This window comes from Camelus bactrianus, chromosome 9, assembly GCF_048773025.1.
Source record: "Camelus bactrianus isolate YW-2024 breed Bactrian camel chromosome 9, ASM4877302v1, whole genome shotgun sequence".
In the NCBI taxonomy this organism is placed as follows: domain Eukaryota; kingdom Metazoa; phylum Chordata; class Mammalia; order Artiodactyla; family Camelidae; genus Camelus; species Camelus bactrianus.
In genome coordinates, this window is record NC_133547.1 from 16,968,432 (window position 1) to 16,994,385 (window position 25,954).

The window sequence follows — 25,954 nt, forward strand, 5'->3', positions numbered from 1 at the left end:
GTAGGTTTCTCATCAGGAACCATGAGGCCATAAGGAAGCGGCACAACATTGTTGAAGAACTAAAAAACTGGCCCAGAATTCTAAACCCAGCAAAAACATCCTTCAGGGATGAAGATGAAATACAAGACATGCTCAGATGAAGGAAAATTGTGAGACTTCTTTGTTAAAACTGCTCTAAAAGAGAGTGCTACAGGAAGTTCCTCAGACAGAAGGAAATGACAGGAGAGGGAAACGTGGGACTTCAGGAGTGACAGTAGAAATGGTCAAAATAGGGGGAGGGCATATAGCTCAAGTGGCAGAGCACATGCTTAGCAGGTACAAGGTCCTGGGTTCAATCCCCAATACCGCCTCTAAAAATAAATAAAGAGACCTAATTACCTCCCCCACCAAAAAAAATTTAAAAAATAAAGAAATGGTCAAAAGAACAATAGAAATGGTATATATCCAAGCAAGTCAAACAGAGTATTATCTCCTCATCAGTTCTCTAAAATATGTGTAACAATTGAAAGCCAAAAAAAAAAAAAACAACCAATTGAAAGCAAAAATTAAAATACTGTCTGATGAGGTTTTCAGTGTACATATATATGTGACATATAAGACAACAACATACAGCAGGCAGAGTAAAGGGATGGTGAAGACTGTACATTCCACCTGAAGTGGTAAAATATCAATTCTAAACATACGGTGAAAGGGTTAAGTATGTGTACTGTAATCCCCAGAGCAATCACTAAAAATACAGAGTAAAAAATGTAATCGATAAATTAAAATGGAATACTAAAAATTATTCAAGTAATACAAAAGAAGGTGGGAAAGGAGAAAGAGGGGAACAAAAAAGAGAGGGGACAGAAAACATAATAAAACTGTAGACCAAAATCCAAATATATCAACAAATTACATTAAATGCAACAGTCAAAACACACAAATTAGAACACACAGATTATGTTTTTCATATTGCCTTCATATTCCTTTCACACTTAACCGCAAAGCTGAAGAGTTGTGACATGGTATGGTGCACAAAGCCTAAAATATTTAATATCTGGCCTCTCACAGGAAAAGTCTGCTGACCGCTGCTACTGAATTACAACAAAGCATCGCCACAGAGAAAGGCAAAGGCTACAGTCAGCCTGGCAAAGAGAATCTGAAAGCCCCCAGTACCTTATCTGGGAGGGATTCCGTCACGTGCTCTTCCTCTTCGTTTACTGATGGACCGGACTCTTGTTTAGGCGGACCAACTTTTGATCTAGCCAAACTTAAAAATTCACTAATGGAATCTTCCTTCTTTTCTTGTTTAGATGTATCCCACCTGGATGGTTTTCTTGACTCTGAAAGGTAAAGACATTGACCTACCATCAGAATTAGGAAGCAAAAGGCAAGCTCTGCATTTGGCTCTTTAATTCATTCCAAGAACGTCAGCGAACCTCCTATGGGCCAGGCACTGTGCAAGGTGTTGGGAACGCGGCAGATGCTAAAACAGAATTCCAACCCCTAAAAGTGTACCTGTGGACCATTTCAGCATGAGCTCATGTATTCACATGAACAGTTCTCTGAAAGGAGGGGAAGTACACACTACTTGTACCCTTAGGACTAGATGATCCTTTACTTCGGTCTTCCCGACAGGCGAGGGGTTGAGACCACGGTCACCACTCAGACCTGGGGAAGCCCTACTCACTGTCGGAACCTTGGCGCTGCGGAACTTTTTCACTTGATGCTTGAGCTGCAGGTGAGGAAGCTGTCTCTGGGATCGTCAGAAAGTTGAAGACCGAGTATTTGTCACGTTTCACTCTCGGTAAGCCAACTAAAGTTGAACTAGGGGTAGAAGAGAAAACAAACACATAATTTTTTTTTCATGCAACTATTTATTTCTGATGACAAGACTCCCATCTAAAGTTTTTCTCTTGCCTGATCATTTCACCTGTGGCTGAAGAGTTTTAGAGAAACTTCTGCTCTTGTTAAGGAAATAAGAATCCAAATTCAGTGACTGAAAACAAATACATAATTTTAATAACTGTAAGGATAAAATCCAGTTCCTATAAAGCTGTCCATCTCCTATTTTTCACCAGTAGCTCTTCTACTTGGCCAAAAAGGTCCCTTAAAATATTTTTGCTTCTCTAAGGAAAAAAAAAAAAGTTTTTGCTTCTCAAATCAATTTAAGAATTTGGAATGTCTGACTTCAGGAGCCATGAGTTTTTTCTGATGATAGGAAGAGCTAGAATGTAACTCTGAAAATGGATTTTCCTGTGAAGGAAAAGTTCCACTGCTAAAAATATACCTCAATTTTCTGACAAAGTCTCTGATTCAACTGTGTATGCTTTCTTGCAGTATTTATAATCCAATAAGGAGGGGTTGAACTCGTATAAAGCATCAGAAAACATAAATCTCACTTTAAATTTAGACTCTATGTGCATCATTAAAAAGGTGGCAAATTAGACAGGCATTGAGTTTTTGTAACTTGACATATCTGAGTTTCATTATCTTCAATACGGAATGAAGTTTGCAACTGGGTGTCTGGTTATTTTTTTTTTTTAGTAATAAATTAATAGAAGTTAAAGCTGCCAAGTTTGCTGCTGTGAGCATTTACAAGTAAGTTCGTCAAGAAAAAGGGAATTTAAATGAGTATGTACAGGGAAAGTTGGCTTTAATATGGGGAAAGGAGTACTGATATAACGGCAGGTTTATCCAACTTACTCTGGATAAGGGTCAGGGACATTAAACCTCTTACACAGAAGCTTGTCAGGGTGCCACTCAAACGTGTCTCGGGTAAGCTTCCCAAACATCTTCATCTTCACAGCCGACTGCTTGTCATTGACATCATTCTGGGGAAAGACAGGATCTGATTCATCAAGTGGTCACACAACTGATCTGTCTACTTTTCCATTTAGAAGTTTTCACACCATCTTCCAATATGTCAAAACAGTTAATCCTACATTTTTGCTGAAGTACACCGCAAGCGAAAAGCATAGGGCCATCTCTTATTCTACAGTGCCATGTATATTCCGATCTTTTCGCTGAGGGACTTAACGTATGTGGCTATACGGTATTTTAATTCTAAAATTCACCATGGAGAGAAGGGTGGCCACAGACCTCTTGGTCCCGAGGGACTTCCACCTGCTCTGAATCGTCTTCCTCCTTGGCGTGAGTGAACCTGGAGGACAAGGTCGAATGGGAAGACGCGTACAGCACGGCTGCCCGGGCAAACTCATCCCGCTCGCGGCCTCGCTCCCACTCTGTCATACTGGGATCCAGACAACGTTCCAGAGCATCTATGACAGAGAGCAAGAAACTGCTTCACTCCTAGGAAGAACAGGGAACTTAAAGGAGACCATCTAGTGGGCACCACTGTATCCCTGCAGATTTCACCAGGGGAAACACAAATCCTTATCCTATTCTTTTTATAAAGCTTATTATTTTTTCCGAAGGAGGTAATGGGGATTGAATCCAGGACCTCGTGCATGCTAAGCATGTGCTCTACCCCTGAGCTCTACCCCCACCCCCCCTTACCCTGGTTTTGAAGAGCACAGTGGGGAGGTACCTTGGCAGGTAATATTGCTCTCTCCCTCAAAACGATGCTTTTATTGAATTCTGTCTACTGCACATAACAAAGAAAAATATTGGGGCACTAATGCTTGCTTACACCTTCAAAGCAAGTAATTTCATCCCAGACAGTGAAAATTGATCCCAACTATATTCCTAAGCTTGAACAGAAAACACTCCTTTCTCTCTCTTTTTCATATTTAACAAGTAAACATTAGGGGTGCGGATTGTTAGTAAAAAGTTAAGGCACAGTATATAAAGATCTGCTTTTGAAAATAGACCCCTCTAATTGGCTGACAAGCTCTCACAAGGAGTACGGTGCATAAGAGCAATCTCTTGCCTCAATCTGGCCATGTTTACTTCATATATCACAGAGCAACTTTTTCCTCATGTAAGGTTCAACAGCTAACTATCTTTGTAAGTCAAATTTTAGACTGTGATTTAGAGCTAGATGGTTAGGCTCTTAAGGTGGAGTGGGAAATGGCCTTGTTCTCTTGACTTGAAATGCAACCTTTACACAGAAGTCAAGCATTTGCAAACAGTAAATGGTCTGTAATCTAGCATTAGCCGCTGCCAAGGCACGTTCTCTACTTAAACAGCTATCTCTGGGGCCTGAGATACAGAGAAACACAAGCTAATTGTTCTTGCTTTTCTACAGTCAAGAGCCAGGGCCTGAAATCTTTACACTGTTCACAGCAGGACAGAGTGAAACTGCCAGAGCAGGACACCTTAATTCTAACTCCAGGTCTAGGGCCAGAACAGCAAGAACACTTCCCCAGTGAGATGTGGGAGGCCCAGGACTAGCACCCACCTCTCTGACCCCGTTTCATATTTACTAAAAAGGCTTCATATCGTTTTTGCTTTTCTGGATCTTTTGCGAAAGGTTTGAAGTCGCTGGCTCTTGTGGCGGCCGTCCCAGCACTCAACACCATGTGCCAAGAGCGGTGTCCGACGTCCGGAGGGGAGGGCTGAGGTCTGCTGCTCGAGGCACTCTGGGCCAGACTCCTGGCCTTCAGTTGAGCTGCTTTGAGCTCAGTTGCCTGCTTCATTTCTTTGAGTCTCTCTTTATCTTTTTGGGATAGAAATTCTAACACTGAAGTAGTTGCACCTAAATAAAACCAGTAACAGGAAGAGATGAAAAGGATCATAAGACAGCTGTATTTACATTTCTCTCTACACACATTTTCAGTGTCATAAATGTATGTCATCGGAGGTGTTCACATTTGGTGTTTCATCTGTACTCATATTATCCCTGTGAACTAGACAGTAACAAAATAATGACTCCCCTGTTTCGCAGTAGGCAAAAGTGGAGGTTAATCCGTGGATGTTTATCAGGCCAGTGAGTGGTCCTAAAATAAGGAACCTGACATTGTGGACTCCAGACCTCCAGTCTGCGGCAGCCACCACGTCCACAGTCCCGCCCAGGACCCGCCCTGGTTCCAAGCACGGCTACACATCACTCACTCACTCGTGTCCCAGATGCTCACTGAGCACCCACTCTGCCAGGCCTGGGCCTAAGAGAACAACACAGATGAGGTCCTGCTCTCACTAGTAAGGGAGACGGACATTAAAGAAACCAAAAATCAACACCAGAGGACTGCCAAAAAAAAAAAAAAATCACACGTTCCCAGGCTGTGCAGGAAAAGTGAATGTACACATGGCCTTGGTCTTCACCTCATTCCTGGATAATTATTGAAAGTCTGAAAACTGCTGCACTCAAGACAGGGGTTATAATTTTAATGACACAATTCAAACTGATGGTGGGAAAGCAAGTCTGAAGTAAAGGATTCATACACTGTTGAGTATGCCATTCACAACAAACAATTTTATTCCCACAGTTTGGGAATATAAAACTATGTAAACAATTTCAATGGGAAAACGACTTTCCATTTTGATTTGGATAACTCAGAGTATTATAAATGCAATGATTTTAATCTTTTCCATGGCACGTACCTTGAGTAGGTGTTTCTCCGAGCAACTCTCCCCGCTTGGAGGCATTCAGTTGGTGCCTACTATGTGTCCCGTGGTCATGCACTGGCTTTCCAGCTGACTCTGATAATACCTGAAGTAAGTGGGAGTTCTCAGAGGTTGCAGCCACCACAGGTCTGAAATAATGCACTGGTCGATAGTCTCTTGGCAGTTCGGGTGGTGGATAAATCTTGAACAAAACAAAACAAAACTCAGAAAATGCAGGCTGCAAGGGGATCATGTTTGACTTAACCAAGAAAACCCATTACCTCTGAGCATTGTTAACCCCACCTTTTCCCAGGCTAACACTCAGCAGGTAGGCAGCACTGGGAACAGTCTGCCCAGGTGCCCAGGCAACATCCTTTCTGGATCTGGGGACAATCACCAGAACTGCACTGTTCTCATAGCCAGACCCTTTAAATAGCACCCCTAGCCACTCCACATCGAGATGCTTATATGCATGTCTTATATGAGAAGAACAATAATAACGATTATAGTTAATACTGCTGGCCCACTGTGAGTCAGAAAATTTAGAAAACTGTAATTCAAGGCTTAGGAAAAAAAATAATAACTTTAAATAAGTTACTTTTAAATTCAGAGTTCTTTTTCTGGTTATGTTTCAGTTCCCATTTGGAGTTTCAGGACTTACTTTTTGATTCAAGGTATTTTTAATTCACAAGTTGACTGAACTGGGTAGGGAGGGTATAGCTCAAGTGGCAGAGCACATGCTTAGCATGCGTGAGGTCCTGGGTTCAATCCCCAGTATCCCCATTAAAAATAAGTAAATAAACCTAATTATCTACCCCCCTCAGAAAAAAACAGCAATGACAAAAGCTGACTCAACTGAAATTGAAATATATTTGGGAAATTCAGGCATTAATCATGGCAGAACAGGTAAGCTAAAGAAGTATCAGATACTTTAAAATTACTGCTGTAAATGGTCTCCCTTGCTCTTGGTCTAACAAACACATTTATGGATAGTCCTATTTAAGCCATTTTCTGGATTTTTCAGCTACCTAAAATTCTGAGCCCTGTAACCAGTGAAGCACTGAATGCTCTCCAGCGGTGGTTCAGCCCCAGCTGCAGGCTGGGTTCACCTGAGGGGCTTAGCAATACTAATGCCTGTGTCTCACCCCACAAAAGGGTCAGCTGTGGTTGGAGTTTTCCAAGCTTTCCAGGTGGCTGTGCAGCCTGGGGTGAGCATCTGGTACAATGACAGCCTGTGAGAGAGTGCTATTACCATTGCTAGGATATCTCTCTCCTTTTTTCTTTTTATCATCTTGGCCCTACTCCAGCGAGGAGCACCTCAGGACCCGCCAGCACCCATCTCTCCATTACGGCACTCTGCCCGCGACAGTGGGCGGTCGGTCTGTCTGGCACCCTCCCTAAACAGGAGCTTCTTGGGGGGCCAAGTCTTAGTCCTATTTATCCTTGAACCCTAAGTTGAATGAGTACTTAACTATGTTTATGCTCCCTTTTCATGCATGTAAAAAAAGTCACATTCTCCTTTGACATTACAGGACATTTCTGGTAATAATAACTGCATACTATGTGCCCCTCGCTGTTACAACACATTAACCATCATGACTAAACAAAGAGGTACTTAACAAATGTTTGCTGGGTGGAAAACAAAAAGCCCATTAAAGCATGGAATAATCTAAAAAAACGACGTCAACAAACGGCCAGCTGCCCCTCCTGAACTACCATACTGACCCGTGAGCGCGTGGCTGTGATGATATGAAAGAGCACCTCCTGGCCTCGGCTGTGAGCACGCTCACGGAAACAGGACTATCCGGAGAGGCATGCAGAGGTGTGTGGAGCTCTTCCCAAGACCTGACCCACATGCTCCCGGCTTCTCTCTGTTGCTATGCACAGGAGCCCAGGGAACCTTGCCTACAGCAGTTAATGTGCTCCACAGCGTTCAGGAGGAGTCAGGATGGGGGGCTGTTACAGGTCTTTGGAATTTCCTGCTTTTCTTTAAGTTAAACTGTCCCTGGGATTATATCAATTCCACTCCCCCACCAGCTTCTAATGTAATTCTTTTTTTTTTTAAAGTTTTGTGTGTGTGTGTTGTGAGGGAGGTAATTAGATTTACTTATTTATTTTTGAAGGCGGTACCGGGGGGTTGAACCTAGGGCCTTGTGCATGCAAAGCATGCCCTCTACCACTTGAGCTACACCCTCCCCACTAGTGTAATTCTTTCTTATTGGAAATAACTATTCACTTAAAGTTCAGATTTAAAAGATCAGCAGTTAGATGTTTTGGGACACAGTATGGCTACTGACTGACATTTCCAATGCAGAATGTTTTCCTGGACAATCACCAGTAACCAGGCTATTGTTTTTTAAAAACAGAATTTGCTTCTCTTTTCAATTATTAACACAATAACTTAGGTTACACAGCAGCAAATATTTAAAGTACTAAACCAGTTTAAAAAAAAAGTCTTACTTTCTTAGAAGATAAAGGTTTAGAAGCCAAGGAAAATCCATCCAAAATTCTGCCAACATAGCGAAGATCTTTCTCTGTTTCTACAAAATTATGTATTTTGATTAATTCCAGAAGCACAGAAGATTAGCATAGGACAAAAGACCTCAGTTTTTTATCTCCAAGACCATACACACTACATATCATACGTGTTATCAGTAAAAGGGAGGAAAGAATGGCACATAAAGCCCTCACACCTCTGCTGACTCAGTGACTGGCGGCCCAGCCCACACCGCCCTCAGATGATTAGGCAATTGAGGTAACTATGGCACCTCAGCATCATTATTTAAAAGAAGTACGTCTGGTCCCAAGCTAAGGGGCACCAAAGAATAGACTCTGTGGAGTAAAAGATATCAAGAAAAACCATCAAACAAGAAGTATGGATAAAAATTAAAATAATGGATTAGTGGATTTTTAATCTATATCCATATTTTTATCCATAAGTTCTTCCAGAAACCAGTCCTTTCAGTAAAGTACTCCTTTTTCTCAAAAAAAAAAATATATATATACATGTGTATGGATATGAATAAAATAGTATAGAGAAAAATAAAAATAATGGTGAGACCCACAAGCAAAATCACTACAAAATATAGCCAAGGACCACCCATGCCCACACTCCTATCATTCTCACATTCAAGGCAGTCTGACAGTAATTCCACTTACCCAAAACATAGTAACCTACACATAAAGGATGCAAAGGTTTATGCTTATAAAATGATTACCATTTTATAAAGGATGTTAATGGTCTCGTGAAAAATGAAATAATGGTGAAAGACTCATTTCTAAAACTAGGTGAAGAACCATGAGGAGACCACCTCCCAATTTCCTTAGCAACCATCTAAATAAGGCATAAAAGCCAACACAACCAGGTCAGCCTGTAACAGAACCTCAGGACAGATTAAAAGGTGCTTTTTGTCTTTTTCTCAAGTGAAATTCTAACAGGAGATAAAGATCAATAATTCAGGGTATGGAATGACCAATGCCCTCTGACTTGCAGCCGGCGATGGTCTATTGGTCATGGAGACAACCTCTTTGATTCTCAAGGATTTTTCTACACGTGACTGATATGTCAAAAATACATATGCATGAACTGCATTTTCTGTAGCCGAAAGCCCCTTCTACATGACCACCGGCACTTACACAAGCTGGGTGTTGAACCCTGAAGTGGTCAAGGCAGCACCAAGGTTTTCAGCCGCTTATGATGCAACACTGCCCTATAACTACCCTTCCCTGTAAACTCATTCTTTGTACTTCAACTGATGTAGAACTTTTGTACCAGCTTCTGGAAGTCCCTAAAATTCTGTAGGGTAATTCAGGATTACATTTTACATTCTTGGAACTTTGTACTATTTTAAAACCCAGCAATTTACGTTTATGAATTCGTTCTGAAGAAATAAACAAATGTCTATAAAGAAAGAGCCACTGTCAAATGTCTATAAAGAGAAAGAGTAACACAGCCCTACTAATCATGAAAAGAAAAAAAAAAGAACAGTTTAAAAATCAGCCATGGAGAGTGGCTAAATATAGATTCACTCGGGGAAAAACCATAAGGTCAAAACTATAGATGTTGTGACCCTAAGGGTAGGAGAGGGGACCGCGGCAGAGAGGAGATAAGGGGAGGTTCGGGAGCTCAGAAGGAGGAACTGGTTTAGGCTTGATGTGGGGAGGGGTGGGAATGGCCCAGCCAGGACAAAGGTGTTGTGTAGAGGGAAAGCCAAAGACTTGGCTCAGAAGGCAGATTTAAACATGCATATCTATTACAGAGTTAATAATTATTATATGATTAACATAGTATATTAATATTAGTAATACAGTATATGTGTTTAATATGTTGATATAGTTGATATAATTAATAACTAGCATATGTTAACATAAGCTACAACATTAACTGATTAGTAGATTATAACATGAATAAAATATCATATATCTTCTCTTAAGTTATAAAAACAACACACAGTCTTAGTAGAAAAATCTGAAATTTTAGGTGCGCAAAAGAAAGAAAATAAAAGTAGCCTAATTCCTACCTGGAGGTAACACCTAATAACTTCCGGGTGCACACCCAGCCAGCATCTTGTATAAAACCCTGGGTTCTTTGCGTGGCAATGACGACAGAGGCCCCTCATGCTTGCAGGGCGCTTGCTGGGTGCCAGGCACATTCTAAGCCGTTTATGCACGTTAACTCTCCGGGGTTAGATATGCCACTGCCGTGCCCACCTGCTGAGGCACACAGAGCTGAAGCAGCCTGCCCAGGGTCACAGCTGATAAAGGGGCAGAGCCAGCACGGGAGGCCAGGCAGCCCGTCCTCAGACTTTGTGTTCACAACCATGAAGCAAACTACCTCTAAAGATTGTCTTTGCACCTGCTTTTTTCTCTTCTAGAAATGTAAAGCCAGCACTACTGGGGGGAGCGACATTTAGATTATTCAGATTATTTCAACATGTTATGTTTTAGGTATAATTTGTAAGAGTATAGGTCGAACTTGATCTGACTACAGCTAAAAATGCCTGAATAGATTGTTTTATCTTGACTCTCACCTCCCCACTTTATTTAAGTGGTTGTTTTAGTAGGCGCCACTTATTCAGTCTTTGGGACAGGTACTATGCCAAACCTGTGATGCCCTTTAATCCTCACAATGACCCCTAGAGTGGATTTTATCCTCACTTTACAAATGATGCCCAGGGAGGTTACAAACCTTGCCCACAGTCACCCAGCTGGGTAGCAGAGAGCTGGGATTAAAATCCAAGTCTGACTGAATCCAAATCATATGCCATTAATATCTACTGACTCCTCCCTACACCTTTTCTGGAAAGAAAAACTGAAATACTACTTAGAACCCTAGGATCTGAATCACTATAGACTCTGACTTGAAATTCAAGGTGCATTAAGATGTCCATCTCCAGGCTCAACAAGAGCTCCTCAGGAGCCAGGTACTCAAGGGAGGAGATTGGCTGGGCACCAGTTCCATCTTGCTGCAGGCTCTCTGTACCCACCACCCGGTCCCCACACCTGGCTTCCTGACCTGCTGCTTGAGTCAGCTTCCTTTGGCCATCTGCCCAGTTCCTTGAGCTGGGAGTGCTTCCCTCTGACCTGCAGCATAAGCAATCACCTGATATCCCGACACTTGGTCCCCACCGTCAGTTGCGGATCTACAGAATTACCTTTCTGACTTTTATACTGCCTGGGTGCTGTCCAGCCATAGAGTCCATCTCCAGGCTCCTCGTCCTTCAAAACGGTGTCATACTTGGATAGAGTTTCTGTGGCATAGATATCATCATCTTCCTCTTCCAGGGCACCTACACCAAAAGCCTTCAAAGACAAGATTTCACACTCAGCATAACAGGTTTTAGCATACGTCTGCGTTAAAGCACACGGCTACTACAAGGATGTGACTGATCCCACCACGTTAGCACTTCACCATCACCAAGAGAGAAGCGAAAGGGAGCCCCAGATTAATACATGGATCCAAGTCATTTGGAAAACAGTGACCAGAAGTGAACGGCATGCCTCCAGCGCTGGAGCTGTCCTCTAGGCTCAGACGCAGCCACGGGGCTGTGTCCTAGTGCAGGAAGAGGACTGGAGAGCGCACCCAAGCAGCACTGCAGAGGGAGAAATGGGGCCTCCAACGGGAGAAAGGCAGAATGTTTGATCAGTGTGTGTGTGGGCTACTCTAATAGCTGCTATCAGAACTCCTAATCTTTGTGGGAAATGGCCAAGAACAAGTATCATTTTTTTTGTTAAAAGGACGGGGGGTAAAAAATGTATAGGAAAGAAAAGGTAATTATGAAATGATAAAGTAACCATTTTCTAAATGAATTTTAAGAAAGAACCTCTGACTCAATTTGAGAGGACAATCAGGAAAAGCTCTACATCTCCTCAAAGGTGAAAAGCAAGTCTCCTAGTAAAACACACTCCCAGGTCCTGACTTAGGACTTGCAGGGCTAGGAAACAGTCGGAGAGGTAGTAAAACTTGGACCTGAGCTTGGCAGACTGTAATTCAACTACTAACTAAATCAAAGAGGTAAGTGTGGTTTTCTGCTCAGCCCCACAGGGGTGTGCTCCTGGGAACAGACAAACTCCAACCAGAACACTAGGTCACAGGGTCTCAGGAGCACATATTCAAATCAGGAAGGTGTGCTCTACATGCCTTTGGACAAGCACCTAAGGAAAATACAATCACTTTAAGGTCTTCATTTAGTCAACGAATAATGAGTGCCTACTATGGAGCAAACATAACATGGCAAGAATTCTCATTTGTTGATGTTTCCATGTTCTTAAAACAGAAATGGTTTTACCTGGCCTGAAATTCCCAATTTTCTTCCTTTATTCACTCCAATATCTCCAAGAAGGTTGTTGGCTCCCTCGGGTCCCCCACTGAATAGATTAAAATGTTCTCCCGAAGTTCCAAACAGTGCTTGGTGGGGATCCAGGCCCTTGTAAGCCAGTCCATGTACATTATCTTTAGGTGTGAAATCCACGGGTGTGACGTCTTTGGGTGCAAAGGTCACATTTTCTGGCAAGTAGTCATCATCTTCCTCCTATTTCCAATGTTTAAAAAGTGGAATGAAGGTGAGTCACTGCCTGGCATAAAGCTTATAAAATACTATTTTCAAATGCAGTGATTAATTCCAAACAGGACAATTATCAAACTTTCATTTCTGCTGTTACAAAAGACTAAATCAAGTCCCTGAACAAATGGTACCGACACAAACAACTCCATTTGAAGAATCTGAATAGACTTGGGGCATCTATGGGGCTGGCATGTTGCTGAATACATTATCTGACAGAATGCGGGTAATTTTAGGGTATGGGCATTTCCCTACAAGGGGATCTGACTGATTTCTAAAATTGTTTCTGACCCTAAAATTTCACATTCATAAAGTAACAGATGCCACTGTACCAAACTAAAGGTCAGACATCCCACGTAATACCTCAGATCCTTCAGAGCCTCCAGGGGGTAATGCACAGCCGTAGATTTTTACTCCAGGATCTATAAAAAGAGATTCCAAATACATTAGTCAGGGGGGACTAACAATATAGAAACCTGACTCACTGACACACTTCAGAGGTAGATGGCTGAGCTCGTAAAAGGTGTTCACTGATCACTCGGGGACCAGCCCCAGCCCCACTCACACTCTGGCAATAATGCACACAGTGAGTAACCACCACTGCCCAGAATCATGGGGAATCTAAAAGTACTCCTGCCTCCAAGAGTTCACAGTCTGGCTGGGGAGACCAAAGGCCAGGAATAAAGAAAATAATCATGTTAAGTTGTAACACAATTTTGGCAAGGGCAGGAAACTAGACCTTTCACATGCTCGTGGTGGGAATGTAAACCAGTACAATTCTTCCAGAAAGTTATTGTGCATTACACACACACACACACACAAAACTTAAACTATGTGCATACTGCTTGACCCAGCAATTTTATTTCCAGAAACATGTAACCATTAAAAAGTATGCTATAAAAAAAAAAAGTATGCTGTGGACAATCCCACTCCTGGGCATATATCCAGAAAACATGAAAACTCTAATTCTAAAAGATACATGCACCCAATGTTCACAGCAGCACTCTTTACAATAGCCAAGACTTGGAAGCAACCTAAGTGTCCATCAACAGATGAATGAGTAAAGATGTGGTGTGTATGTATATATATATATACACACACACAAAGAAATGTTACTTGGCCATAAAGAAGAATGAAACATTGGCATTTGTAGCAACATGGATGGACCTAGTGATAATCATACTAAGTGAAGTAAGTCAGAGAAAGACAAATATCATATGATATCACTTATATGTAAAAATCTTTAAAAAATGATATAAATAAACTTATTTATAAAACAGAAACAGATACAGACATAGAAAACACACTTATGGTTACCAAAGGAGAAACGGGGGAGAGGGAAAAATCAGGAGCTTGGGATTAACAGACACACACAACTATATATAAAATAGATAAACAACAACGACCTACTATATAGCACAGGGAACTATATTCAATATCTTGTAATTATCTATAACGGAAAAGAATACACACACACACATATCTGAATCACTTTGCCATACACCTGAAACTAATACATTGTAAGTCAACTATACTTCAATAAAAAACAGATTAATAATAAATACATAAAGTATACTGTAGAATTCATGACAATCAATACACATACCAGGTTTCTGTCGGCGTGGTCTTCTCTTTACTCGAGGACCAATTCCTTGTCCTTCCTTCCAACCCATTTTTCTTAGCAATTCAAAACCAACAGACAATCTAGGATATCAAAGTACTGAAAATGAACTTCTTTTTAAAATGCTAGAGAACAGTAGGAAATAACCAACTCACACAGCTGTTGCGCCTGAGCCCTTTCCCCGATCTGTGCCAGAACTGCACGGCCCTGCTATTCCCGCCCCAGCTGACGGGACTTGGGGTACACGTCTGACCTGGGGAAGTCGACCAGATGCCCCTTCCCCCAGGCCTTTGGGATGGGCACATAGGTCATCTAGATGGTCCCCGTCAAGCAGGTGACCTGGGAAAGCATGACAGTGTGAGGCTGCTACATCAGGCCACATGCCCTGGAGCAGAACAAGGAGGTATGCAGAAAGAAAGGGTCGAAGGAGGGCGACAGGAGACAGTCCTTAAGGTCTGAGAGGCAGGAGGCAGGAGGGAAGCCACCCCAGTTCCTAATGGCTCTCCAGCCTCTATGAGCCCAGTAGCCTAACCAGTGGCTGGAGCTCCAGAACACTCCATGTAGTAACAGTGTGAGGTCCTTTCGGCAAAACCCTCTTGTGCACTCCAGCCAGGCTAAGAAGGCTTCCCTACCTGTAACCAAACTATCCCTAAGTAAGATCATCATACATATGCAAGGCAGTAATGCCAAGACCGGAAAAGTCAGAGTTAAATTCTTCTTACTTTGTTGGTGTTATGAGGTCATCCAGCAGAGTGGCTCCAGGAATAGGGGCAGTAGCAGCTGCTAACTGTCTGGCCTTTTCTCGTATTCTGTCTTTGGTTTTAGAAGCAAAATCATCTGTGGTAACAATCGCTTTAGGTGCTATCCCAAATTCACTAAGATCCTTAAAAAAATTCAAACAGTATTACTTACGGTATTCAGAAAGTCATTAAACATGATGTATCACATAGCTTTGTTTCTTAAAAAAAAAAATACAGTTAAAACTATGAAATTGAGTTAGGGGTCAACAGAGCAGCTGATTTACACGCTGACTTTGGATAAGCTAAGGCCAGTGTCCGAGGACAGAGGCATGACAGCGGCCAGTGAATCTACACAGGCCCTGACAAGCTAGGAAGACAGGAAGGGCTGTGTTCTTCATTCTTCTTGGGCAGTATCTCAAAGGTCAGTGTGAAGAGGTCACATCTTAGAGTTATAGCCTGCAAGCATTTGTGAGCACCTACATGCCAGGCCTGGAGTTAAGTGCTTCTGCATTTACTGGAGCATTACCGTCCACTCCCTGTCCAACAACCACTGCCCCTTCCTCTTTCCCCACAGAGCCCAGATGTTATCCGGCATAGGTCTTGCTCTGAGCCACCATGCACTCCAGGAATGGTGTCCGTGGGCTGTGTGTGTTCGGGCAGGGATGAGGTTAGGGAGTAGGGGTTCATGTCTTATCCAAGCCAGTCATTCTGATCCCATTTCCCTCCCCAGGGACTGCTTTAACAATGGGCATGTAAAACAGTGCCCTGGGGCAGATGTGAGGGAAAATGCATCATTGGATTTATATGAATAGTTTCTTTGCTCTCAAAAAAAGATTCCAGGAAAAAAGTCCTCCTTCCCTTGGATAATATCCCAGATGTACCACCTGGAGCTACTGCAGCCACCTTGCACCTATGAGAAGAGCTCGTGTAAGAACAAGCTAATATGCAGAAGATGACTGAGAATCTGGGGCCTCGCTGACATCTAGACTTCTTGTTCCATGAGATATGTTTCCTTACAGATTATGCTAGTCACCCAGGAAGGGGACCTCCCCTTGCCTCTTACCTGCAGCCTAAAGCATGCCCATATAAGTATTTTACTTCATCTTTATCACAAAGGAACCCATGACTAGGTTCTAAGGTAACAGAGGTTTAATTTTACAACAAAACGGAGCCCACCCTGCAGACTGGTAGGACCACTTTAGAACCCCTCACCACTCCCAGGTACCCCTAAGAAGTTGGTGGTCAAGGTCACCTTAACAAGGTGACCAGATGCCTGCACAGGGCTTCTTTCATTCCTTTCTCCAGTCTAGTCACCCACTGTCCCTTTAACTGCAGTGCATGTAAAAGTCACTGTGGAAAGCTGTGGACTCAGCTCTGCGGACACTACACTTTCAGGGCAATTGGGGCTTTTTCAAGTAAACCTGCCTGTACATGACTTTCCCCTTATACTGCTGGCTTTAGAAGCTGGCACCAGCATGAGGCCTTACGCCAACGAACAAGAATTCATGGATGTAGAGGCACTGTGAGGTATAAGTACTGAAAGGATAATCTTACAAAGAAGAAATCATACACTGAACTTTCTGGGGAAAGAGACAGCGCTACAACCACCAACTGCCCACATCCCACCGGTAAACTGGCAGTTGAAGTTCTGCACACCCACCTCTTCATCCATAAAATCTTCAGGACCAAGAACAGATCTGTCTGCTCTGTTCTGTCGTGAAGACACGAAGGAAGAGGGTGTCCATCCTTGAAAGAAAAGAGTTTAGAACATTATAATCCTAGATAGTATTTTGGTTTATAACCAAATAATGAAATAACACATACGGACTTGAAACCTCCAATAACCACAATCTCTTAGCTACTTCCCATCTCACTGCACACAATGACATAACTGTTCCACATAAACCTTTTATTAATCCTCATCTCTCCTATTGTCAGCACTTATTGGCTACAGTGAGGTTTCCCCATAAGAATTTGCAACCAAGAAAAATCAAATTATACATTGAAAATTAAACTCTGAAAGGAACACAAGCAGATCTGAGCAGAAAGAGGCAAGGTCCCCTTAAAAGGTAGGACCACTCAGACCACAGGAAGAGCTATATACACTAACACACTAACGTATCAAAGAAACACTACCTCATGGTGTTAGTCAGCTAGGAAAGAATTCAACCTGGCTGGTCTAAGAGCAGGCCTTGGCCATACCAGGCCCCCAATCCCATCAAACACCCAAGTCCCATAACAAGCACCCCTGTCCCCCATCCACAGTTATCAAGCATATGATGTGCTTATACGGGAAAGATGCACTTGGAGGTGAAATGTATCTGTTACCTTCTAAGACAAACTTTCTTTTAGTTTTCTCTAAGAGTGACACACCTCCTTTCTGACTTCCCATAAGAGTCTTGGGGAGCTGAGGAGTATGGGGCGGGCCTATTTTTGGTAGGTGGGTGGAGGAGGTTTCTGGGCCAACCTGGGAGAAACCCCAGGAGAGTGAAGATCAACTCTCCCAGGCAATACCCTGGGCCCAGCACCTTCCTCTACTTTGGATTTCCATAGTCTTCGCCCTGTGTCTGCACTGTCCTTGAATCTGTCACTGTCAGGTAAGGAGATGATCCAGTGTGTTACCGTATCACAGTCTACCGGTGATGACTGATCATTTGAGCTAATCTTACTTTTAAATTATAATATACAGCACAGCCATAATTATAACAATCAGCAACGTATTCGTGTACTTCTTTCTTTACAAACTCTACTGCCATTTTTAACGTTTTAATAAGTGTGCTACTTAAAAGTGCCTTAATTATCTTGTTTTGCTTTTCTTAATAATAAGGCTGAATATTCCACATAGCATTTCTATCTGCTCTGGAGTAAAGTGTTCAGACACTTTGATCATTTTCTTATTGTACTGATCTTTATACCTTGTGTATATTGAACTTTAACCATCTTATTTACCCAAACTATTTTCCTTAAATGGCATTTTTTCTCCTTTTCTTGCATTGTTTTTCATCTTTATTTTACTATTGTTATTATATATGAGTTGTTTTTTTTTTTTAATATATAGGAAAGATCTGGCCTATCTTGTTCTTAATAATTGCTACATGAGTTAATCAGTTCATCTTCCACTCATATCTGCAATACATAAGCCATTTTCTTCCAGTTTCTTTACTTGAAACATTTATAAAAATATACATAACTTTAAACAACACAGAAGTTATTATATTGCATAATGGGGAGATTCTGATTTTCCTCCAGGTCGAGAACGTGTACAGACAAGTGATGCTGTGGTCCCTGATATCGGGGAGAGAGCAGCTCTGACCCTTAGTGTCCTCATCTACAAAACAGCTGTCACTCCCAGTCACTGAGTAGTGTGAGATGACGATTACCTGAGTAAATTGGTGTGAGAGCACTTCATGCTTGGCAAGATACAATATAAAACGGAAGTCACTATCACCATATAATCATCTGGTTAGGATGTATCTTTTTTTTTTTTTTTTTTTTTAAGTGAAAGAAACTCTTTCACCTTCAAGTCGTAATCAAAGAAAACACACTCTGGAAAGAGTCCAAACATTCAAAGAACACAAAAGACTACAGTGTGAGGACTAAAATGTTCAAAGACATTTTTTAAAAAGGGAGAGGTGGGGGAGAGGAGCAAAAATCTTATGAGACTTCAACCATTTGCCTGAGCCATAAAGTAGCTTTACGTAGGAAAATCCTACCTTCTTTTGAGCCAACAGTGTTGAAGTAACCAGCAGAGAAACCTCCACTAAAGGCTCCATGAAACCGTTTATACCTTCCTTTTTCATCTCTGACGGTCTGATCTTGAAGAGGAATTGGTTTCTTTGGTCTCTCACCTAAAAAAGAATATTTTGAATGAGAGAGAAGAGAATGGTGAGTTAGAAAGAATTTAGGGAAAAGATCATTTCTTAAACATAGCTTGTTCACTTCTTCTAACTTCAAGTATAACAATTTTGTTTTTATTGTTCTTTTGGAGGGGGGAGGTAATTAGGTTTGTTTATGTATTTTTAATGTATTTTTTAATTAATATTTTATTTTTTAATGGAGGTACTGGGGATTGAACCCAGGACCTTGTGCGTGCTAAGCACACACTCTACAGCTGAGCTATACCCTCCCCCTCAAATACAACAACTTTAATTTGCTATTCCTAGCCCTTAACTGCTTATATAATTCAGAACACCATATTTTATCAAGCTTCTTTATAGTTCTAAGACAATTATAGATTATCTCTTATTTATGTTAGAAATATGTTTTAGCATAAATGGCCTGCCTTTCCCACTAAGTTCCATTATGAAAACTGAATTACATTGGGGGGAGGGTTCAAACAGACAGAGGTGAAATCTGCTGGCAGTAAAGAAGGTAAGTTGCTGGGGTGGCACATGGCATCCAGAGGTTTTCAATATCTCTTCTAGAACTTCATAGCATCCCCAACTCCAGAATTTTTCCATTGGTACTATCCAATTTCCCCAAATCTTAAGAGTGTTCTTATTTCTGGGACTCTCCTGATTCCACAGTTACTGTTCTTTAAACTTACTCCTTTTCCTCTCCTGCTGAAAAGGGCTGGGTTGCAACATCACACAAGTGAAAAGGAACTCAAAACATCTTAGCCTCACCTAAAAATTCCTTAGGTTTAAAGTTTCAGGTACCATGAAACAAATTACTGCCTCATTTTATCAACTCCAATTCAAAATTCTGAATCTACTTAAAATTAAAAGTAACCATCAAGTTATTTTCAAATATTCAATACTGAAAGCAAGTTCCACATTGTGCTGTACACCAGAAATTGACACATTGTAACTGAATGTACTTCAATTAAAAACAAAAAAGAAAGAATGTTAGTTCCACAACAGTTAAGCACGTGGGGTTGAGAGACACAGCATTCTGCATTTTAAAGCCAAATCCACCTTTACTAGCATCAGGGCTTTGGTCATCATAACTTCTCTGTTCCTCAATTTCCTCTTCTGCAAAATGGGGATGACACTAACAGTAATATCTATTTCATAGAGCTGTTATGCAAATTGGATCAGATAATGCCTGGAAAGTGCTTAGCAAGAAGAGGGATACACAATAAATACCCTTCAAGTACTAGCTGTTGTTGTTGTTATTATTATTATTATTACCATTACTATTACTATTACTATTATTATTACATACAGTAGGTAAGATGTGTCCTAAAGCCCATATATATCTGTCGCTTCAATAAATAAGCCAGTTACTACTTCTGGATGATGAAAAAAAAGTAAAGAAACTTCTAGCCTCATAGTCCTAAATTTTTACTTGTAGCTTATGGAGTCTTTGGGTCATTTTTAGAATATAACCCACAGCAGGGCAGTCAAGAGCTTAGGTTCTGAAGACAGGAGATCTGGGTTCAAATCCCCCTACCCTACTACTTGCTAGCTTTTTGATCTTGGACAAGTTACTTGATCTCTCTAAGCCTCAGCCTCTACAACTGTAAAATCAGGGTAATACGGGACCCACCTTGTAGGATGGTGCTGAGGATTAAAAACCACATGCAGAGAGTTGAGCACAGTGCCTGGCCAGAGCAAAGCTCAGTTAATATCAGCTACAGTTTCATTTTACTCTAAGGAACTGAATTACAACTTGGGTCCCACAATCCAAGATTTTCACCATTTCTTAAAAATACAGAACACACACTCCACTCCTGCATGTGCACCTGGCCTGACTCATGGCTGAGGTGGGGTTACCTCAATCTCAACCTCAGCACTGTTGACACTTTGTGCTGGCTAATTCTTAGTTGTGGGGGACTGTCTTGTACACCATACGATGCTTAGCAGCACCCCCAGCCTGGAACACTAGATGCAATAACATCCTTCTCCCAAAAAAGCATGACAACCAAAAATGTCTCTATACATTGCCAAATGTCGGGGGGGGGGGCAGCAAAATCATCCCTGGTTGAGAACCACCAGGCTGAGGTGACAGAGGATAGTTCCTGCCAATGCTAGGTTCTGCTCTTGCTCTGTTCTCCAGATGCCCCTGATCTGGAAGCAAGATCTGCAGACAACTAAGTACAACCTGACAGCAGATGATGAGGGCCACTCAGGGTGGCTGGCTAGGTCCCACAGGCCTCCTGAAGAGGAGGGGCCACCTCTAATCACAGCACAGGAAAACTCCAGGGAGGAGGTGACATTTCAGCCTGGCCCTGTTATAATTATTGTTACTAATAACAGCTAATCCTTTCCTTTCACACCTGTTGTCTCATTTGTCATACTCTGATAAGGATGCTCTGATTAAGTAACTGCCCTAAGGTCCACACCTAATAAGCAGAAGTCAGATCTCAACTCTGCCCCTAAGCCAAGAATGCAACTCATTCTGTCCTCAACTTGTTCCCCACCAAAAGTTTACTGAGGGCCTTACTGTGGAAGCAGCCCTGTTCTAGACACTGGGTGTGGAAAAGTAAACACAACTCCATCACTGCCCCAGGGCGCTCAGAGCCCAGAAGAGGAGACCTGCATGTACAGGAATTCTTCTGACAATGTGCAAGAACCACAACACCAGAGTCACCCGAGGCATGAGCAGAATTTGACAGCTGCAGATAGAGACACAATTCCCCACAGAGGCGTTAACTCCATCAGTAAACAGGAGGTCTAAAAGGGTAGGTCAGATGTTTTGAGAAAGTAGTCTAGTCTGACTGACAGAAAATGGAACGGGAGGGGCAGATAGTGTACAGGGCCTTGAACGTGGTACTGCGGGGGTCTGTGGTATGTCCTGTGGGGGAAGGGAGCCACAGACAGCTTTATATGGGAGAATCACAGCAACAAGGAAGAGGAAAATGGACCAAAATTAATCTGAGGGCAGGATGAACTGAAGATGAGGAGAGTTCTACAGCCAAGTGAACTTGTCTAAGGAAAGAGTAAATACACACTGTTGTCCCTTCCTTCCAGGCTGGAGGGCCTCTGTGTCTACGTGTGACAGTTCGGCCACTGTCTCTTAACCAATAAACCATTCAGTGAGAGCCAGCAACTTTAATTAAGTAATGGAGTCTCTCCTCTACCAGTGTTTGTCTAACCTGTCACTAAAACTTCAAAGCAGGAAGTAAAGGTGGTTATTGGTCTAGTATGTTATATTGTAAAATGTAGTCAGAGTGCATTTAAACTTCAAAGGGCTTAGGGAACAACCAATCAATCCTCAAAAACTCCTAGTACTGAGAAGTTAAAGGACAATTTTAGGCCAGGAGGAAAAAAAAAGTCCCTTCCTTCCACTTCAAAAGTCTGGCTAGACCATTAGGCTTTGTTTTAGGTTTTGTACACCATCAAAACAGGAAGAATTTGCTCTACACTGGAATTTGACACAACATTGTAAAATGATTATAAATCAATAAAAAAAAATGTTAAAAACTTTTAAATTTTTTTTAAAAAAACAGGAAGAATTAGAAAAATACAGGTCAAATAGTTGATGAATTACAGTATGTCACTTCACAAGGAAACAATCTCCAGACCAGAAATATAGGAATGACACAAACTCCTGCCTAACATGGCTGTCATACTCTCCACCCATGCATGTTTAACCCTGTCCTCTTCCTGCATACCTAAATTCTAACCAGTTTAAGGGATCCCATCCTGCTTTCTTAGGTTTCCCTGTTAGCTTGAGGAGGTTATTTCCTGTCTACATCACACACTTTATCACTTGTGAACCTTGTAATTTTGTTCTCAACTAGATTTGAAACTCCTTAAATTAAGGATCCTTGTCAACAAATTTCTTGAGATCATGGGGTGACGTGTTTGCCAATAAAGTGAACGTGATCTTATTGCATTAAAGAAATACAGTCTAAAATGATGGACGTATCAGTGATGGCTCTGCTCTACCCACACTCTGGTCCCATACTTGGAGAAAGGCTTTGACAAATTAGGGTTGAGGGGACTCTAAACTGAAAGAGAACTGAGGATGTTGAGTGCAGTACAGAGATGTCTTAGAGGAAATGCAAGGGGTGTTGTTTTATTTGGTTTTGTTTTAAGGGTGTTTTTAAACACATAAGCAGCTTTCAGGAGACAAGCATTTCTCTGTCTTTTGTAACCAGAGGGCAGAAACAAGGGCAGCATCTTGCAGAAGCTTCTAATGATTAGACCTGTTTGCAGGGAATAAAAGGTAATCAGCAATGTCCCAGAAATACAACTACACTGACATGATGGGGAAAGGGGAGAGTCTGCAAAAACTCCTAGCTCACCGTATTTCCTCTGCCTTTCCTGCAGGGCTAGCAGTGCCATCAGTCTTTACTGGCCAGTCAATCCATACTTCACTGAACAAATCAAGTCGTTAAGTGGATAAGATCAGAAACATGCCCTCACCCCTACATTCACCTTGCCCTCACCCCTACATTCCACCAGCAAGTCCGGTCAGCTCTGCTTTCAAACTACATCTCAACCCAGAGTACTACCGTCCATCGCCACGGCCAACACTCCAGTGCAAGTCACCATCCTTGCCAGGCCTCTTTGTGCTAATCTCCCTACTTCACTCTTGCCCACCCCTAACCTGCCTACCCTCAAAATCGAGGTCATAATCTTTAACACATACATCCCTCCCTGTGTAAACTGCCCCGTCCCCACGACTTTTCTACACTTAGTATAAAATACAAACTCCCTGACCACACCAAGTGAGATCCAACCCTCTGATACCATCTTCTACCAGCCGCCCCCTGGTGCTGTTTGCTCCACCCATATCAGGCCTGCTTGTCCCTCAATTTGCCAAAACAGCTCCGACTTTAGAGCCTTTGCACTTGTTCGCTCTGCCCAAATTGTTCGTCCCCCAGATCTTCACACGGTAGGTTCCTTCTTTGTTTCAAGTCTGAGCTCAAATGTCCTCTCCTAAGAAAGACACTGCCTGCCCACCACCCCCGCGCCCCGCTCTCACACGTTTGTCATCTTTCTATTTCCCATCCCGCCGGGCCTCCCATCCGTCCCTCCAAAACGTGAGCACCGGGAAAGCACAGCGCCCGCCGCTCCGGTCGCTGTACGCAGGGCCCGCAGCAGAAGAGACTTTTCCCCAGGCTAGACAAGGTATGGAACAGGATTGTGCGTTTCTGCCCAAATTTTAGACCCCCTGGCCTGTTTTCCACAGACCCCGGCGTCCAATCTGGCCCGCACCTTCTTCCAGGGGCTCCAGGCCTGTCCCATAGCTGACCAAATCCTCATCGCTGTCGCTGTCCAGCGCCGCCATCCTGCTCCCTTCCGGGCCCCGCCCCCTCGCTACGGAGGCCTCAGCGGGCCAAATCTCTTTCGCTCTTTCTTCTCCGCGAACCGAAGACGCTCTAAGCGTGAGATTTCGGAACACGCTCACCTAGCCCGGCAAGCCTCTCGCCTCGGTTCTGCGCCTGGAGGTTCTCAAACTCGTCTTATGGAAGGCGAACCTGGGCAGGAGCGCGCGCGCGCGCATACACACGCGCCCGCGCACACACACACACACTCTGTATATATCACCCTTAGGTTTACATAAGCGGAGTCCCCTTCCAGACCTCTGAAAGGATTATTCACAGACACGAGAACCCTGATGGCCATGGTGAAGGCAGCTTGGGACAACACTTGATCAAGGAGAAAAATAAAGGAAGAAGAGATTAAAAGAAAAGGAGGGGAGAAAGGGGTTGGGGGAGCGAGAGGAAAACAGGAATACAGAGAAAAACGGAAAGAAAATTGGAAAGAGAAAGAAAAAGAGAAAAAGCAAGCAGAAAAGCAAAAAGTGAAGTGAGGTGGGGTTAGTGACGCTGAGGGCCGCCTTATTGAACCTAAAGAAACAAACTTCTGTCAAATGGGGCGCCGTTATCCTACCCCAAACCTCCTTCTTAGAGAAGAGAGAAATGAAACTCAGCTAGTAAGAGGTGAGGCTGAAATGAAAACCAGACCCTAAGCCCAGGTTTTCAAAACGTGAGTTAGAAGTCTGCGTGAGGATGTTGTTAAAACGGCCCTCTTACCCATCCCCCAGGCCTCCTGAATCAGAATCAAGCACACTCTGGCCTCAGGGCCTTTGCATTCACTGCTCCCTCTGCTTGAAATGTTTCTCTCCCACACACCCCCCCCTCCCAGATACCACGCGCTTGACTCATTGCCTCACCTCTTTCATGTCTCTGTTCAAAGGTTACTTTCTTAGTGAAGACTTCTCTAACTCTATTTTTAAAACAACCCTTAAGATCCGTGCGCTGGGCCCTGGAGCGGGACCCGGCGGGGGAGGGGTGGGGCCAGAGGGTGGGAGGGATGGGCGGGGACCGGGCGGGGGTCCAGGCCCAAGCGCTGGAGACCCCAGTCCCCGGAAGGAGGGATCCCTGACCCGCCTGGGCTCCGCTTCCAGACGAGAGGGTCCGGAGCGCCCAGCTCCCCGGGGCTTCGCCGGCCGGGGGCTCTGGGCTGCGACGCGGCGCCGCATCACTGGCGAGGCCTCGGGTGCCCGCTGACCCTGAGCGGCTCCTCCAGCGATGTGACTCAGCCAAGTGCCCTTGGCTCTCCGGGCCCACCTTCTCTCTGTAAAACCGCGGAGCGGTCTGGACCACGTCCCTGCTCCCTCCTCCAGGCTAGGCTGTTTTCGCTCTGCCTGTGACCGACATGGGGCCTTTGTAGCCCGAGGCCTTCTTAGGAGGCCTTAGCTCTGCCAGGCCCACACCCACAGAATGCATTAATAAACACTCACAAAGGTATTTACCATTTTGCTTGTGAAAAGAAGGGGAAAAAAAAAAAAAAGAAAAAAACCAACCCTTACTCTACTATATATTTTATATGTTAAAATGTGTATTTTAAATTTTTGTTTTATGTATTTCATATTACCCTAAGATACATTTTCTGCAACACTGAACACCTTCCATAATTTGGTTTACTTATTAGGTCTATTGTCTTTCCCCATTGGAATGTAAGCTCCAAGTAGACAGATTTGGAGTTTTTTTTCTTTTTTTGCTGTATCAGAGCTTAGAACAGTGCTTGGAATGTAGTAAGCACTCAAATAATTTTGAAGAAAAGAATGAATAACTGATTGAGTAAGTCATTGTCCATGACTTTAAAAAAAAAAAAAAGTTATTTTAAAAACACAGCCTAGAAGCT

At 42.9% G+C, this 25,954-nt stretch overlaps 1 protein-coding gene across 2 annotated transcripts in view; it reads right to left on the bottom strand.

The window, feature by feature from the left end:
- The window catches only part of GPATCH1 (G-patch domain containing 1), a 33,050-nt gene extending 8,910 nt beyond the window's left edge, over positions 1-24,140 (bottom strand). Inside the window, exons 1-15 of one of the 2 annotated variants that reach the window (XM_010950044.3) lie at positions 24,020-24,140; positions 18,623-18,757; positions 16,570-16,655; positions 14,892-15,052; positions 14,155-14,252; positions 12,912-12,970; positions 12,276-12,518; positions 11,142-11,289; positions 7,948-8,027; positions 5,485-5,689; positions 4,343-4,639; positions 3,082-3,260; positions 2,686-2,813; positions 1,670-1,806; positions 1,156-1,322 (exon numbers count right to left, since the gene is read on the bottom strand). In XM_010950044.3, the coding sequence (XP_010948346.2) occupies positions 1,156-1,322; positions 1,670-1,806; positions 2,686-2,813; positions 3,082-3,260; positions 4,343-4,639; positions 5,485-5,689; positions 7,948-8,027; positions 11,142-11,289; positions 12,276-12,518; positions 12,912-12,970; positions 14,155-14,252; positions 14,892-15,052; positions 16,570-16,655; positions 18,623-18,757; positions 24,020-24,092 (2,196 nt within the window). In that variant the 5' untranslated portion in view covers positions 24,093-24,140. Of the gene's footprint in view, positions 1-1,155; positions 1,323-1,669; positions 1,807-2,685; positions 2,814-3,081; positions 3,261-4,342; positions 4,640-5,484; positions 5,690-7,947; positions 8,028-11,141; positions 11,290-12,275; positions 12,519-12,908; positions 12,971-14,154; positions 14,253-14,891; positions 15,053-16,569; positions 16,656-18,622; positions 18,758-24,019 lie in introns of both variants that reach the window. The other variant, XM_010950043.3, reaches the window with a different exon arrangement.
- Between the last annotated feature and the right edge of the window lie 1,814 nt (positions 24,141-25,954).